At 47.1% G+C, this 15,725-nt stretch overlaps 1 protein-coding gene across 3 annotated transcripts in view; it reads right to left on the bottom strand.

Moving 5' to 3' along the window:
• FGF14 (fibroblast growth factor 14) overlaps positions 1-14,361 on the bottom strand; it is a 381,757-nt gene extending 367,396 nt beyond the window's left edge. For 2 of the 3 annotated variants that reach the window (XM_058042839.1, XM_058042853.1), the window contains exon 1: positions 13,699-14,361. In XM_058042839.1, the coding sequence (XP_057898822.1) occupies positions 13,699-13,906 (208 nt within the window). In that variant the 5' untranslated portion in view covers positions 13,907-14,361. The remainder of the gene's footprint in view (positions 1-13,698) is intronic. The other variant, XM_058042861.1, reaches the window with a different exon arrangement.
• Between the last annotated feature and the right edge of the window lie 1,364 nt (positions 14,362-15,725).

Raw genomic sequence — 15,725 nt, 5'->3', positions numbered from 1 at the left:
AAAACTTAATTTCTCCAGCCTATAAGTAGGACTGAAAATAAGGTACTTTCACTCTTAGAGTTAGTTAGTCAGTTAGTTTGGCCCAAATTGTCTTAATTGCCAAGCCATACAAAAATTCCTAGCCATGCTACAATAATGTTCTACTAACAGAAGAAACAGTTTCCAAGATGCCTAGTACACTGAGAAGTATTTATACTGAAAGTCTTTCATTTCTCTATTGCTAAGAAGACTTCACTGGCTTAGAAGATTTGACTTGACTTCCAAATTCAGGGTGTTTAGAACAGCTTCAGAAATTACAGCTTTTTCTAACAAGCTAACAGGCTGAATACAGCCCCCCACTGTGCCTTATTTTAATGCAAAACATAATTGTGTCCCATCATAAGAGCTTTTCATAACTATTTTTATTGTGAGCAATGGAAACATAAAATTCTCTGCTAAATGCAACACCCTTCTTAGCCCCAAATTAAGCAGTGATACATGGGTTTTTTCAGATATTCAACTTGTAAAGGAACAGTCACCTTAAGGGGTCTTCAAGGGATACATGAGAAAAGAAGATTTTACTGCTTACATTCAATCTTTTCATATTTAGCATTAAATGCAAGAGTAAATATACCCTGTGCATCCTCACAGAGAAGAATCAAAGGACTCCAAGTGTCACAAACTGATTTTCCCTAAAACTGTTAAAAGAAAAAACACCCAACCAAAACCCATATGCAAACTGCTTTATGCTGTCTAATTTTCATTACTTTAAGAAAAACACACAAGTATTCTGGACCATACTGTCAGACTATAAGCCAGACCCTTTAAATTCATGGACTGTGACCAGATTTAGTCTGCCAACATATTTAAAGCATCAATAATCAGAAAAAAAACTATTTCTTTACTCATCTCACAACTATATAAGGGAAGAGAGCAACTGGTAGCCATGTAGGAGAAATACATATCCTTAAATTAAAGGAAGATCAAGAATTATGTGCAGCAACAATGCAGGTTGATGCCCATGTAGCTCAGAAAATAGAAAGTGGGTGTGCAGTAAAACAACAGGTTACTGGGATGACTGAAAGTGCTGACAAGTTTTGTTGCACATGCTCACACAAAGGAAGGCATGATTCCAAATAAGGTCAGGGAAAAGGAAAGGAAGTACAAGACAGTGAAGCAGAAGGAAAAAAAAAGATTTTATCCAGAGACAGAGGAAATTTCCTGTCCTTCAGCTCTTCCTTACCCTGGAACTCCATCTTTTTGTTGTGAAAGAGAGAAAAAGGAGGAGATATGTTCCTTTCCCTGGCAAGACTGAGCTTCCCTTCCTGCCTGGTTCATCCTCCTCAGAAACTCGCTATGATTCACTCCCTGCAGACTCAGGTCTCTGCTGCCGAGCTGCCAGACTTGCTCTCAAGCAGGTATCTCTGCTCTCCTTCCTCCACCAGCTTTGCACAAGGTCAACCAGGGCCCATAGGAAGCCCCTTTCTAGGTGCTCCTTCCTCAAAGGATGAAGCTGGGATTCATCCACTTTATAGAAGCTTTAATAACCCCTTAGCTGGTCCAGGACAGTGTTGTGCTGTTATTAGTCCAGGTACAGTTCCTCTCTGCAGCTGGGAGCACAAGTAAACCTCTACAAGCAGAGCTTGCCTTAACTTTCCTTACTGGGAGTGAAAGGCTTTTTCTGATCCTCTTTGGCTGTGTTCAGATTGTTAAAGTGCTAGAGCCCTAGTCATCCACACTCTTCCTCAAGACCCAGGCACCACCTCAGTGAGCTCTCTCCAAGCTAATCTGCCAGGGAGGGTGGAAACTGTAAGCGGTGTGGACATGAGCCAGCCAGAGCCATTTGGACTTGGATCAATCCCTGGCCCTTTTTAATTAAGCAATATAAATTCAGTCTTATGTTCCTGAACAACTAGGAGGAGTTTAAGGTGGGAGAATGGTATCAATGCCAAACTGAAGGTGGACAGTTCTTACTCACAATTCTGATTTGCCATCTGTTGATGAGAAGAAGACTGGCTTTCCCTTCGAAGTTACTTTAAGACCTCCAGTGTAAGCTTTTTAATGCAGATTTGTGGTGATCTTCAAGGACTGAATGGCACCCAATATTCTTGACCTGTTTCACTGTGAACTTAATAAACTATTGGAATAAAAATGTAAATTAATACTGAACCTATAGTGCCTTCTTCTATGTTTCGTACAGACCCAGGACATGGTGTCTTGCACAAAGATTTACACAGCTTAAGATCCATGGAAGTACATACTCTGCATTTTAAAAGCTGTCCTGTAGAACAGTTTGGAGGGGGATAACACATTTCCTCTCCCCAGCAGTTGCTGTGGCAACCACCCAGGCCGTTTCAGTTTAGCTTGAGGGCCACCCTCAGGAGCTGACTCCTGTGCCACCGTCTCTCCTGCAGGGCAGCCAGCAGGTGCCAGCCCGGCAGCTGCAGCACGCACAGGCCTCCACACGCCCATGCAGGCCCAAAGCGTGGAGGGCTGCCAGACAGGAGGCTCTCAGGGCATCCAGGAAGGCAGGAGGCCTGGACACAAGGTCACTCTGGAGGCCACTTATCCAGAGCTGGGCAGTGACAGCTGGTAGACTCAGGGGAGCGTGGGAGCACCTTCATTTATAATAGCAAAGCAATGTTTACAAGGATATTTCACCTTTAGCAAGATAGCTATAAATGGAATAAATTGAGAAAAACCAGACTCTCAAATATAAAACTCTCTCTATGTCCTTGGAAAGAAACACTTCTAGAAATAGATGCTTTCCATGAAAAAGTCCTTAAATTTCAGATCTATTTGCTCTTCAATTGATAAATATCTTCAAGAATTTCTAAATTCTGCTTGCCTGTAGGACTCTGTATCACTAACCTGTCTAAATGACTACAGACTCCTTTAATCCCTTTATTATTTACTTCATAATTTCTTTTGTCATTCTGGTTTTTCATCTCCCTCTGAGAATAAGTGGGAGAGAGAGCATCCCACACTATTCATGTATCATCCACATAGCCCCTGATAAAAACTCATCTAATGTACTAACATCACATTCTGGCTTACTTTTGTTCTAACTTCAGCAAGTTCCACCCCCAAATTCTTAACCTACATATATGACTACAAGGGCTTAGTATTTATCTTCTCCTCATCTTCTGTCTTAAATCTATTAGCAGGTGTTCTTTTTGGCAGCAAACCGAGACCACAGTTACTCCAGACAGCCACTGAAATCCAAGGAAAAGGAGCTCCAGAAAACATAACAAACCCTTGTTTTGCTGTTACTCCTGATTCCTTTTTAAAAATATTTTAACCCAGACTGAACCAGGTACAGCTTATTTCTGCTTTAGTTATAAGGCCCAAAACTCCAACCTCCCTTTTCATTCAATGGCAGCTGGCACAACTGCAATAAAATCATTCTCATCCAGCATCTAAGAGAAACTTGGTAACCCTACAGTTTAAAGTACCATGATACTCGCCTTTATATACTTATGTTCAATTTTTTTTTCTCATTTTGCTTAAAGATTTTTTTTTTTAATGAGAAAACCATATTTATGTAACTATCTTGAGGAAAATCCTTAGAGAGTGCTTTCATCAATGGTGTATGGGAATGGTCAAAATCAACATCCATGATGTTGAAGTGCTAAGAAAGCCAATGTCTTCGATGACAGGCTTTCACAGAAAACCTTCAGTCAGGAGAGAATATCTTACTGTGGCACACAGATCACTGGATTCATCTCCACTTCATGTCAGAATTGCTTCAGATACATCATTTCATATAAATTGCAAAGACAAATCAAAATGAGGAAAGACACTAGAACAGAAAATCACAATTCCTCTACCCCCACTTCTTTGGTTCAAATTTCTCCTACCATGAGCAAACTTATTTATTTTACTCAGACATGTATTACATAGAAAACTACAAAAGCTTTTTTTTCCTATATTTTCACTCTTCCACAAACATTATCTGAGTTTAAAGTCCAGTTTGAAAACAAAGTAAAATCACCTTCAAAAAATGTAGTTCTTCCATATATACACTACACAATGACCTATTTGCTGAAAAATAAGCCCATACTGCTTTCTGATACCCTGTTCCATGGAAGAAACCATGCTACAAGTTTCAAAGGTAAGAGAACTCATCTATGCCATGTTTCAAAGCTCTGTGCATATAGCCAGAGCTCAAGAGTTCAGAACACAGAGTTTAGTGACACACAGCCACTGGCTCTGCTGCTAATGTCCCTGGTCAGCAGAAACCCTGGAGCATGTAGCACTAAAGAGGCATGTCACAATCCTTTCTCACAATCATGTCTCTAAGCCAGACCACCAAAAGTGAGCTCAAAGGTGAACAAGGTGAATCAAAAGTGAGCCAGATCCAAACCACAGGTCTTGCTTGTCCTGCTGAGGGTATGGACACACGGGGCATGCCTTGCATGCACACAGGTTTTGCAGTTCTCTGGAGTCTCTTCTGCTTGTGCCATGGCCACAAGCTTCAAGGAGATACAAAGCACCTAAGTGAATAGAAAAAGCCAGGACCTGGAACCAACTCCCCACCAACACAAATAAGAAATGCTCAGCAATAATATCCAGAAAATGTCCCTGGATGCTGAGGAGTCCTGCTTCAACAGCAGAATCTCACACAAACCATTTTATCCTCAAACAAGCAATATCCTCAAATGATCCCCAAAACAAATGAAAAGGATAACATTTGTTATTAGGTCTTCTAAATCCTCCAGCTGATTTTACTGTCTTTTCCTAATCAATCACAGTTACTTTACAGCCTCTGCATTTCTTTACTTCTGCTATTGTTCTGTTACTGTAAATTAGCATCAAGTGGGAAAACAATGTATACAGCTCATGCCCAACAAAAAAAAGGGTAGTCCATCAGCCTACCCTTCATCCATCCTAAATACCTATTGTACCATTAATAAAATAAGCCTGTGCAGTTGTTCTGCTCATGGTCACTAGCTAATTATTCAAAGTGGTGGAGAGGACTTAAAAATATCTGAAAGAAATACAATTAAGGGCTACTTTTTCTGAAAGACCTTATCCAAAGTAAAAAGGTGATATGCTTGCACAAGGAGAAGGTGAAAAAACTCAAAGAGATGTGAGAGGCTATAATGGAGATGGCAGAGTTTGGGATGGATCAAGGTCACACTCATAGAGATAATAAATGTCTGAGTAAAGCCGGGAGACTAGCAAATGTTGGTTATGAAACTCTGTGTAACCAGATTTTTTGAAGCAGAAAGCCTCCTTCACATGGGGGCAAACACAAAAAAAAAAAGAAAAAAGGATTTAAACAGCAAGTGACTAGGAAGAACTCTCTCAGGGGTGCAAAGCTTTACAAATTTTAATCCACCTGTTAGTGCTACTTTAAAATATGGATTTTAGTGAAAGAGTCCAAGCCACAAAATTGCACCTGGGTTTTAGGCACCCTAAAGGTAGCTCACATTTGAGATCTTTGGTTGGTCTCCTAGTGAGATAATCTGCCTACATCACATTTAGGTTCAGTTTCTCAGAAACTATTAGCTGTCTGGGTTTGACTTGCAATTTCCAGTTCCAAGAAAATCAAAACTGTAAAGTGGCTCTTTGTGTCATAAGTACTACAAATTAATAGGGACTATTATTAATTTAATCCTCGTTAAGATATTCCCGATAGGTTACTCTATAAGATACTACTGTATTGATGATTTTACTGATTTTTTTAATAATTTCCCTGAGCTATAATTTTTCCACATCTTTTCCCACACCTTTTTTTTTAATGTATTTTCCACTGTGTTTTGCACTGGTAGCTCCACTTCATTCAATGTCAATAAATGTACCTCTGATATGTGCAGAAACTACTGAGCAATTGTAGTGCTGTATAGTACACTTCTTTAATGAGAAGCATGAACGGGGAACTGTTTAATCTGGACATTTTGTTTGATTGTAGAGGGACATGCTTAGAAATACATTTACTGAAAGAGTAACAAGTCTGGCAAACTTGCCTTCTTTAAATTAGCATTTTTCTTCTCAAACTTCATTAAAGGGCAATCAAACTCCTGCCTATTTCCTTTGCTAGCATTGGTGAGAAGCAAGAGATTTATATGTAAACAGAAGTCTGCTTTTATACACAAGCTGTCTCTCCTGTTTAAACCATTCAACAACAGTACGAAATTCTAGTTTTCAGGCACTCTAGAGCTTAATTCCTTAAAAGCTTCTTCAAGAGAGTAATATTCCACTTGTTCCCTCAAGAGAAAGGAGGGAAAACATGCTCTTTTCAGGACATACTTCCTTATCCCATAGGCCTAGAAAATCCATAGAAATTACCTTATTTTAGCTGGACAAAAGCAGCACATGCAAAGGGATGTGTGAGCTGCTACCTTATTTTTGTCCTCCTAAGCCAAAGATATCCTATACCCACAGCAAAGGCAAGTTATACTGCACAGGAACCAAGATGATAGAAATGTCCAGGATTTCAGGACAGCTCAAGGAAGGAAAATGCACCATGAAAGAAGTGCTTTTCACCTGAAAAGCTCTCCATAATCACTAATCACAAACACAGAACAGGAATAGCAATGTTAGCCTCTGTTTTTCAACAGAAGAACCAAGGAGTATCCAAAGAAAGTGCAAACCCCTCCACATCCTTTCCACACAGCACGTGGTTATGTAGAGCTCACTGCTATGCAAAGTTTTTTTATGCCCAAAATAGAAATGCTGTTTGATAACTGAGGTTGTGTAGCTCTTTCAGAAGCTGCTACACACAGTGACCTGAATACAAGCTCCAACTTCACAGTCCAGTGACATCTGAAAATTGTCACAGCTGATAGATGAGGGGAAGGATCAAACCCAAAGATTTGCCCATGTCTTATGTTTTTTTCTTACACCACCTAATGCCCAGAGATGGAGACAGGACAGGACCAACAGCTAAGGCACAAATCCTGCACATTCTGTATCCTCACTATGTTCTTATCTTTCTACATGACAAAGCCATACACAAAAAAACAAGGATGACACAAGGAATTTCAGTGAAAAGTGAAGTATATTCCTCTCTCAGCTCTGTAAAATACAGGCCTTTTGGGAATCTCCTTAGGACAATGTTTTCATAGAGGATTACAGTTTATTTGTATCACTGTTCTCGAGCAAAAGTCAAAAATTCCAATGGAATTAAAATGTTTAACCTTGGCTTGAGTCTACTGTCTGATAGGACCAGGTTCATTTTAGTGCCACAAAAAGATTAAGCCAAGTAATTTCCAAGACAGTTCCTACTGTATGCAAGGGCTAAACTCGTTCAGTGCAACTCCACATGCTGTTTCCAGTTAAAAGTCAAATAAGCAGGTGTCAGAGTGAAAAGACAAAATACAGATATTAAAATTAGACTATCAATTTCTGCCAGCAACTATGTGCTACCTATTGTTATTTGACCCACACCACCATTCAATATTAACTCAAAAGCTACTAAAATGTTTATTATGTTCACCCCAGTACAGTGACTAAAGTAGTCATTGAATTTTACTGCAGAAGGTGTTATTAATCTGGCTTGTGCATTGAATATTACTACAGACATTATTATTCTTACTTCTTGATACAGTTTCATCAGCAACTGTTTGCTTTCCTTGTAACTATTGAACATGAATGCTTCTAACAGCATTTGCTACAAATATACCAAACCTGCGTTCCACATATCCATTAAATACCTTTCACTTAATGGTTTTTGAGGTTTTGGCCTCAAAAAGTTCTTCTCCAGAGTCAATGTGCTCCTGTTTTGGATAACAGCTTAGTTAATTATTCACACACTATTTTTATTTGTTGCAGAGTATATTTAAAAGAATATACATGGCTTACATTTCGCTTGCCGTGTGTTCAGTCCATCATGGTGCCAAGCACCATCAGTTCCTTTTGCAATTATTATTTTCAGTACTTCTGGGTGGATCTACTGTAAAGATTCACTTCAAGAGCACAATAATTTATTTTTCTTTAATAGCCAGTCTAAAGATGAATGTACTCTTTTAAGCACTTTATTATATGGTCTCCAAAGAAAATATTTTCTTCCTGGCTTAATTTGCTGTGACAATGGAAGTACACTCTGCGCAAGAAGGGGGCTCTTCCTGAACTAATCTTGGGTGCAGTCTGACAAAGTTTATTCCCAAGTAAGCTGCTCTCCTACTGCATACACATATAAACTCTGTACACTGGCAAGTAGCTCTTGGATACATTAATTGTACATCAAGCCACCTGCTACATCTCAGCAATTTTTTTTCACAACAGACATTGTAAAGTTTTATGATCGCTCGATGTTTTGTTACTCAGTGAGTTGTTCGGTAAACTAGTAATTTATCTTTGAAAAGCTATCATTCACTGAAACGTGAAAAACAAACAAAAGGGCCAACAGCACGCCTGTGCAATGTTCAGAAATTGCCTGCAACTTCTAACAAGCAGGAATTGAAAGCATAAGTAAGTAATAGTGTGACCAAAATCACAAAAGCCTTCTAAACCAGAACTTGGTATAGAAACAAATCACTGCTCCCCAAGCAACAAGACCTTCCTTGACTGAGTGGAACATGCTCCAGCAGGACTCCCTGTTTAGAGGCACATTTGGCAAACATCTGTAAATATTCTGTTGAATTGGCACACAACCACTTCATTTACCCATCTGCAACCTAGACTCAAAGGATTTTATCCTAAATGTTGACTGTTCCTATGGAAACCTCAGTAGTGACCCCACCAGCTACAAAATGCACCCTCAGAGTCAGTGTAAGGCCCCAATTCCCATATTTTTAGATTTATGAAGTCCTCTTGAAAAACTGTTTTCCAATTTCAAGCAACTCTCTCATCTCCAGATTATATTTTTACAGTCATTTACTGGACAGAAAATCTTTACAAAGGGACAAATTCAGAATGTCTAAATCATTCATTTTTTAGATTTGAAGTCAATAGGAATTTTAGCTTAAAATTAATATACTTAATATAATCCGAGAAGGTTAAGTACAATAAACATCAAGCTCAAATGAAAAAGCATACACATAAATATTTAAACCAATGATATCTGTAAATACATTTTTTGCATTTTCCTTAAGCCTAAGTCATCCTTTTTATATTTGAATTCATTTTTAAATGGCCTGTCATTAGCAGACATTGAACTAGGTGCAAACATTTTATTACAGTAGGGAGATGCATGAGCAGGCATAAATTTCACCCCTTAATAAGTAGAGTATGCAATTTAATTTGATCAAGAATAATTAAATTTGTACAAATTCAGGAAATGTATTCCAGAGAGGACAAAACTTCAATAGGTGAAATACATGTAAATAGGCAGTTTTACATTTGAGCAAGAGAAACAGACCATGCCTCAATTCCCACCACAGGAATTACAGTATTTAAGCAGTCAGAGCTGCTTTTAGAACCTACATGAGAGAAACTTCAAGGACCTGATCCCACAGCTCTTACTGTCTTTGTCTTTTGGTGGGAGGTTTCTTTTCTATGAGTAAGGAAAGCAGTGGGGAGGCCAAATTTTTTCAGAATTCAGATAAAGACACATACCTACTGTATATTTTATGGGCAGGACACAAGCTTCCATTTCAAACAGATCCTCCCATGGCTGTGCTTAGAAACTTTTTCAAAATTATTAGCAACCAGGAAATACTAGACAAGCTATTTCATGGAGAAGGAAATTAACATGGGACTATGCAGAGATTCCTGTTCAGCCGCAGCCCGGATTTCAGACTTGCTGCTTTTAAAACAGGTTTTATATTTGAAATTGATGTGAGATTGATACTAATTTCCTAAATGAAATCCTCCATCAGTAATGTATTTACAGTAATGCCAATTGCCATCTACTCTCCTGTCAACATCCCTGACTGTGTTGGAGAGATGTTTCTCCTTGGGAGTGAATGGAGAGGAAACCTGATCCATCCTCTGTCTGCTGGGCTGCAACCAGGAGTGAAATGTGATAGCAATTCCCACCACGGGGGCATCTCGTACTCCAGCCAACACGCCTCCCGTGGGCACCCAAACAGCTGGCATTTGGCAAAAAAAAATCTATTCACTGCTGGACTTGCTTCAAAAAGCAGCCAGAGATAATCTCCTTTCCCACTTCTCCTCAGGCCCCAAATTCTCCCCATGACTTTGTCATTCCCTAGCTGAAGATACTCAGTTTGGAGGCTGGGGATGGTGGTGGGAAAGCCAGGAGGAGAGTGTCTTATTATAACAAGCCTTGGTTCGGGACTTATGGTTTGGAGCAGTTTTTAACTATTTGTCAGAAAAAGTCCCTTTGGTCTTGCACTTTTTAAAGTCCCCTCTGTGTGTATGACAAGCAGGAAGGGCAGAGTTAGACAGAAATAATTGCCAAAGCAAGTGAGGCCCAGGGAACCTGACACATGGCAAACATTTTCACCAGAGACAGAACACTGCAGATATGTGGGGCTTCACTGATTTTAGCACCATTACACTGAGGCACATCCAAAAACATTCAGTGGCTGAAAACAAAGCCACATCTATTGATTCCCAAAGTTTTTCTCCTCACGAAGAAATGTGAAGAGGTAAATAACTGCAGCAGTCAAACGCAGCTCCTCTATCGAGGATATCAAATCTGAAACCAAGGGGTTTCAGCCAAGCATAAAACCAAAGCCTCCTGATGCAACCCTGCCCGAGACTTACACACAGCCCTTCGGACTCCCCATCCCTCCCTGCCGCACTTGTGCCCGTGTCCGCAGCTCCGACCGGAGCCGGTACCGGTGCCGGTACCGGGGCGAGACCCCCGGGCACGGCAGGGGAGCCCGGGAGGGGGTCCGCACATGGAGGGGAGGCTGCGGCCAGCGGTGGGGAGAAAACGCAAAGCAGAGAACATTTGGAAAAGAGCCACCCAGTCCCGTCTCTGGAAATAGACAAGCTCTAGGCAGGGACCAAAAAAAAAAAAAAAAAGTGTAGCAGGCCGAAAATAGCTAAATAAACCGCAATTACAGCCAGCGTTAGTTGCCTAACCTGCTGGATTTTCTGCACGGTTGGATCAGCGGCAGATGCTCGCTCATTTGATGACTTTTGAGACTGAAAAGCCCAGCGGGTCCCGGAAAGTTTGGCGGCACGGGGGCGGGGGGCGGTATCGGACCGTGCCGAGCGGGGATGGGGTCAGCGAGCTGCCGCAGAGGGGGAGCCGCTCCCACGGCCCCCGGGCCAGGACGGGCATCGCGGCCCCGCTCCCGCGCTCGCCCCCGGCCCAAGCGGAGATGATCTGCCGTCAGAGCAACAGCGCCTGTGACCGAGCGCCCAGCTAATCCGGCCAAGCGGATTATTAGCCTCCTCAGACACAGAGCCGCAGCTCGGCGCTCCCGGAGCGGAGTGCCAGCACGGGCCGTGCGGCTCGGCCGGGCTCGGCGTCCCGGCGGCTCTGACGGGACCAAGTGGGAGCGGAGCGGAGCAGCGCGGACTGTGCGGGCGGGCAGCGACCCCGCGGACCCGGCCGGAGCCGTAGCACCCGCCAGGGCCCCACTCCGCGCCCCCTGCCCGCTCCCCCTGCCCGCCTCGCTCGCTCAGACGAGCCGCCCCCACTCCTTCAGAAGAGGGGCTCAGCCCTCCTCGGGCCAGGGCAGCCCTCGGCAGGCAGGGTGGCGGCGGGGGCAGTGCCGCTCCTGCCAGCCAAATCCACTCGTCGTCCCATGCAGAGGGAGCAGGGAAGTGCGGCAAAGTGCCCGGGGAGGTGGAAAGCTGTGCCGCGGTTGCCTGGCACTCCGAGGGACACAACTCGGCTTCAGGGGCCGATATCCTGACGGCCTGCCCTCCGCAAGGAAAGGACACGAATATTCAGGGGTGGACCAGAGTGTGTGTGTGTGCGGAGGGGCACACGCCTCACCCCCCGGCATGCAAACTGAAAGGCCTAGAAACCACCAGCCCTCGTTCTGCCCCTGCCGCCCCCCCTCCAAATCCCTTCCTCAGGAGCATCGCCGCTTGCCCAGAGCACCGCGGCACTGGAGCCGCCCCCCCGGGCTGGGAGCGACGGCAGCGGGCAGGGCAGGCAGGGCCACGCCGCCGCTCTCCCCGTCCCCGCGGTCACGGCCCCTGCGTGCGCGGCCCGGGCAGGCGGAGGGGCATCCCCAGGGGCTGCGAGAGGGTGCTCGGTCCTGACCCGGTCTGGCCCATCCCGCCCGGGGGGGCACACGGCTAGGAAGTGGCCCCCGGCTGGTTGCAGTGCTAAGGGACGAGTGAAGCGAAGGGCACTTTGCGGGAGGCTGAGCGCAGCCTCCGGCGGGGCATTTCAGCCTCTTTGGTATGCTAAGTGGCTGCTTTTCACTGCTGCGGCAGCGGCGGGGGGGAAAGGGGCGAGACGAGCTGGCAAACGGAAGCCGGGGGCGGGGAAGGGTAAATCCGCCGAGGTGCCCACCTCGACTCTGCCCCGGACCTGGGCTGAGCAAAGCAGCAGCCGGCAGCCCGGCTGCCTTTGAGGAGAGGGGTGCGGGCTGCCAGGGCTGCTGCTTGTTGATGTTGGGGTGTCAGGCAACGAGAGCCTATGATCTACTACACTGCAGTGCCAGCGTCAGGAGCCTCCTGCTCGGGAGCTGCCACTGCAGGGCAGCCGGCACACACACACACACCAGCGCGCACACACGGCATCCCTCCCCGCGCAGCCCGGGCTCCGGCGGCTCTCGCAGCCTCCCCAGGCACGCAAGTGCTTGCAGACAACCTGCCGGCCGGGGCGAGCGAGCAAGGCGGCGGGGGGGACCCAGAGGCCGGCAGGAAGGGCCGGTGTTTCCCCAGAAAAGCTGCCGGCTCCCCCGCTCGCCGAGCATCCCTTCTCGCCCACCTTGCTCGCCAAGCCGCGGGCTTGGCCGCACGGACGCCCCGAGCAAGAGGGATGCAACAGCAGCAGCGTGACCCCCAGGGACCAGGCGGCCCAGAGCACCTGCATTTGCATTTCTTATGTAATGTACTGCAAGTTTCCCCCTCGGAGCCGGGCTGAACCGAAGCGCATGATCCCGGCTGCCAGGCAGACATAGAGGCGGACGCAGAGACACCGGTGTGTGGCACAGAGGGGTCATCCCGGCAGCGAGAGGCGGAGGAGCGGCACAGCCGACCCGGCGGTGCTGCTGCTGCTGCCACTCGGCATAGCTGGCTGAGTTGCCGTCTGGGCACAAGCCTCAAGAAAGTGTCCATCCCTTTCCTCACCGCCCTCCACCCTCCCGGCCTTGAGTGCCGAGGGTGAGTGGTAACGGGGAGCCCCCAGGCCGCGGGAGGGGGTGTCTGGCTTGACTTTAGAGAGCCGAGCGAGGCGGTGGGTGGGTGTGTGTGGGTGTGGGGTGACATACTGCAAGCTATTCAGAAAGTGCCGTGCAGGACGCCAGCCCCGGCACACTCGCCCACCGCAGGCAGGGCCGGCTAACACCAGCACAGGAGAGGCAGTCTCCTCTTCCCAAAACTGACTGACTGGGGGGCTCCCGCGGTCGGGAGTGGGGGGCTCCACCACCTTCCCCACAAGAAGGGTACTGATGTAAAAGTTTCCTCCTTGGAAATAGCACATAGGAACTAGGAGATGCCGGCTGGGCGAGGGTCGCCTTTGATTTTATTTTTTTACCCCTTTTCGGTGGTGACAGGGGCTGAAGCTAATACAAACCGCTCCTTGCTTATTCATACACGTATGCACATGCATGTCCGTGCTGGCCTCGATATATCCCCCCTTCTCCCCTCAGCAGGATTGCAGATCTACCTCGGCGAGCAACAGACAGGGTAGCATTAAAGAAAAACAACGCATTGCAATGGATTGCTTACCAGTTGGGTTCTTGTTTTTCTTAAGACTCTTGCCACAAAGACACTGCAGCATATGCGATCCTTTGCTGAAAATGTTCCAAAGAAACCACATTGATTTGGGCGAAAAGCAATCCAGCAGCTTATACACCCTGAGAAAGAAGAGATCCTTGTGGTTGCATAATAATAAATTGAGATCAGTTCTCCTGAAGAGGGGCACCAGTTTTATCATAGAAAAAGCGATTATATTCCGATCTTCTCCCAGTTTTTTTTCCTCACGTGGTATATTTCTTTGAGACTTTTCAACGGATGCTTTTTTTTCAGCCAGGCTGAACGGTTGTTCCCCCTAGACCAACAGTGAATTATAACCAAAAGCGTGGAGAGCAAATATAAGGAATCCCTTTTTTCAGCGTGAAGCCAAACGAAAAGTAAGGTAGTGAAATCCCAGCCGAGGCCAAAACCTCATCGGAGACACCGGCAAAACGCGGAAGAAAGATCCCCAGAGAGAAAACCATAGCCTGGTACTTGACTGCTAGGAGGATGGGTGGATCTGCAGAACAAAAGCCACGGCAGGATCCATCCTACTGAACGACTGCCATTGTGCAGCCCCGCGGCGGGAGAGCGCACCGCCAGCACCCGGCGCAGCCCGGCTGAGGCGCAGAGAGCGCTGCCGGCCGCGGGCGCGGACCCCGCCCGCAGCCGCCGCCGATGCCCCGCAGCCCCCGCCGCCGCCCCGCGACGCCGCCCGCCCTCGCCCGCGCGGGCCGCTCGCCTCCGGCCCCGGCTGCCGCTGCGCCCGCTCCGCCGCGCAGGAGGCAGCACCCCCGCCCCGCGCCGCCCGCCCGCCGCAGCCTCGGCGCCCAGTCGCCGGCGGGCGCCGGGGGAGGAGCAGCCGCCGAGCCCCGCCGGCCCCGATCGCCGTCACGTAGCCACGTGCGGCCCGGCCCGGCCCGGCACCGCCCGCGGGCAGCACGGGTGGGCTGCCCCGGGCCGGCCGCCCAGCGCGCACCCCTCGCCCGGAGCGCCCCGGGCCCTGAAATCCGTCCCTCCCCCGAGCGTGGCTCTTGCCCGTCTCGGCCACGCCGTGGTCTCAACGGCCAGGAATGACCAAGGCGGTCGCGAACTGAATAAATCAGCCCGAGAGGGGTGTTTCTTTCTGCAACCTGCTGGCACCGGACCTAGAGAGTGTCCTGGTGAGATCTGGGGTTGCCCCAGCAGGAGCAAGCACCCTATGTCTCACGGTGTGATGATGCCATGAGCGGTGGAGTCCTGGGCCGGGAGTGGGGTTCCCGAGTACCACAAATGCCCAGAGAGGCAGTGCTAACACAAAGCACCTGCTGCACAGCCGAGTTGACAGCACGGCCGTGGGCAGCCGGACCGGCTCCTGAGCAGCGCCAGTCAGAGCTCTCACAGGCCCACCCAGGCAGCGCTGCCCTGTCTCCAGCCCTCCCTGGCCTCTGCCGGAGGGCTGCACCAGCCAGCCCAGAGCGATTGCACCCACGCATGGCAGTAGCGGCACTGGAAGAGCTGGAAGTTGATGCCCATGTACTCCCTCTCCCCTTTAGAAGCTCTGTCGACTCTTTGGGTACTGGAAGATGTTGGAAGATAGGACAGAGAGCATGAGCAAATGAGGGAAAATACTATGAGGTAGTAGTAAAATAAGGAGCTGCTGAGAAGAGGGTGGAAGGAGAAAGCAGGTGGGAGAACGCAGGACAGTGAACAGCTCCCTCTCCCTCTCCCTCTCCCTCTCCCTCTCCCTCTCCCTCTCCCTCTCCCTCTCCCTCTCCTCCATCTCTCTCTCTCCTTCATTGCCAAAGTAATCTATATCTTCATGATCATCTTTACCTCTTTGAAGAAATGTTTGCTCTTTGACCATTCACTTTTTCCAGTGTCAGAGTACAAACTGGAAACTCCAAGACACTGTCTTCATATATGGAATCTGTAATAATATTCACATTCCTTTAGACATTGTCAGATGTTGGTGTTTTTTCCTGAACTCATGGAAGTTTTCATTGCTCAAGAAAGTGTAAGACTAAAATAGGAAAAATGCA

The sequence above is a fragment of the Melospiza georgiana genome, chromosome 2, assembly GCF_028018845.1.
Source record: "Melospiza georgiana isolate bMelGeo1 chromosome 2, bMelGeo1.pri, whole genome shotgun sequence".
Lineage (NCBI taxonomy): Eukaryota > Metazoa > Chordata > Aves > Passeriformes > Passerellidae > Melospiza > Melospiza georgiana.
The sequence above is the reverse complement of the archived record's forward strand: the minus strand, read 5'-3'. Positions and strand labels throughout refer to the sequence as shown.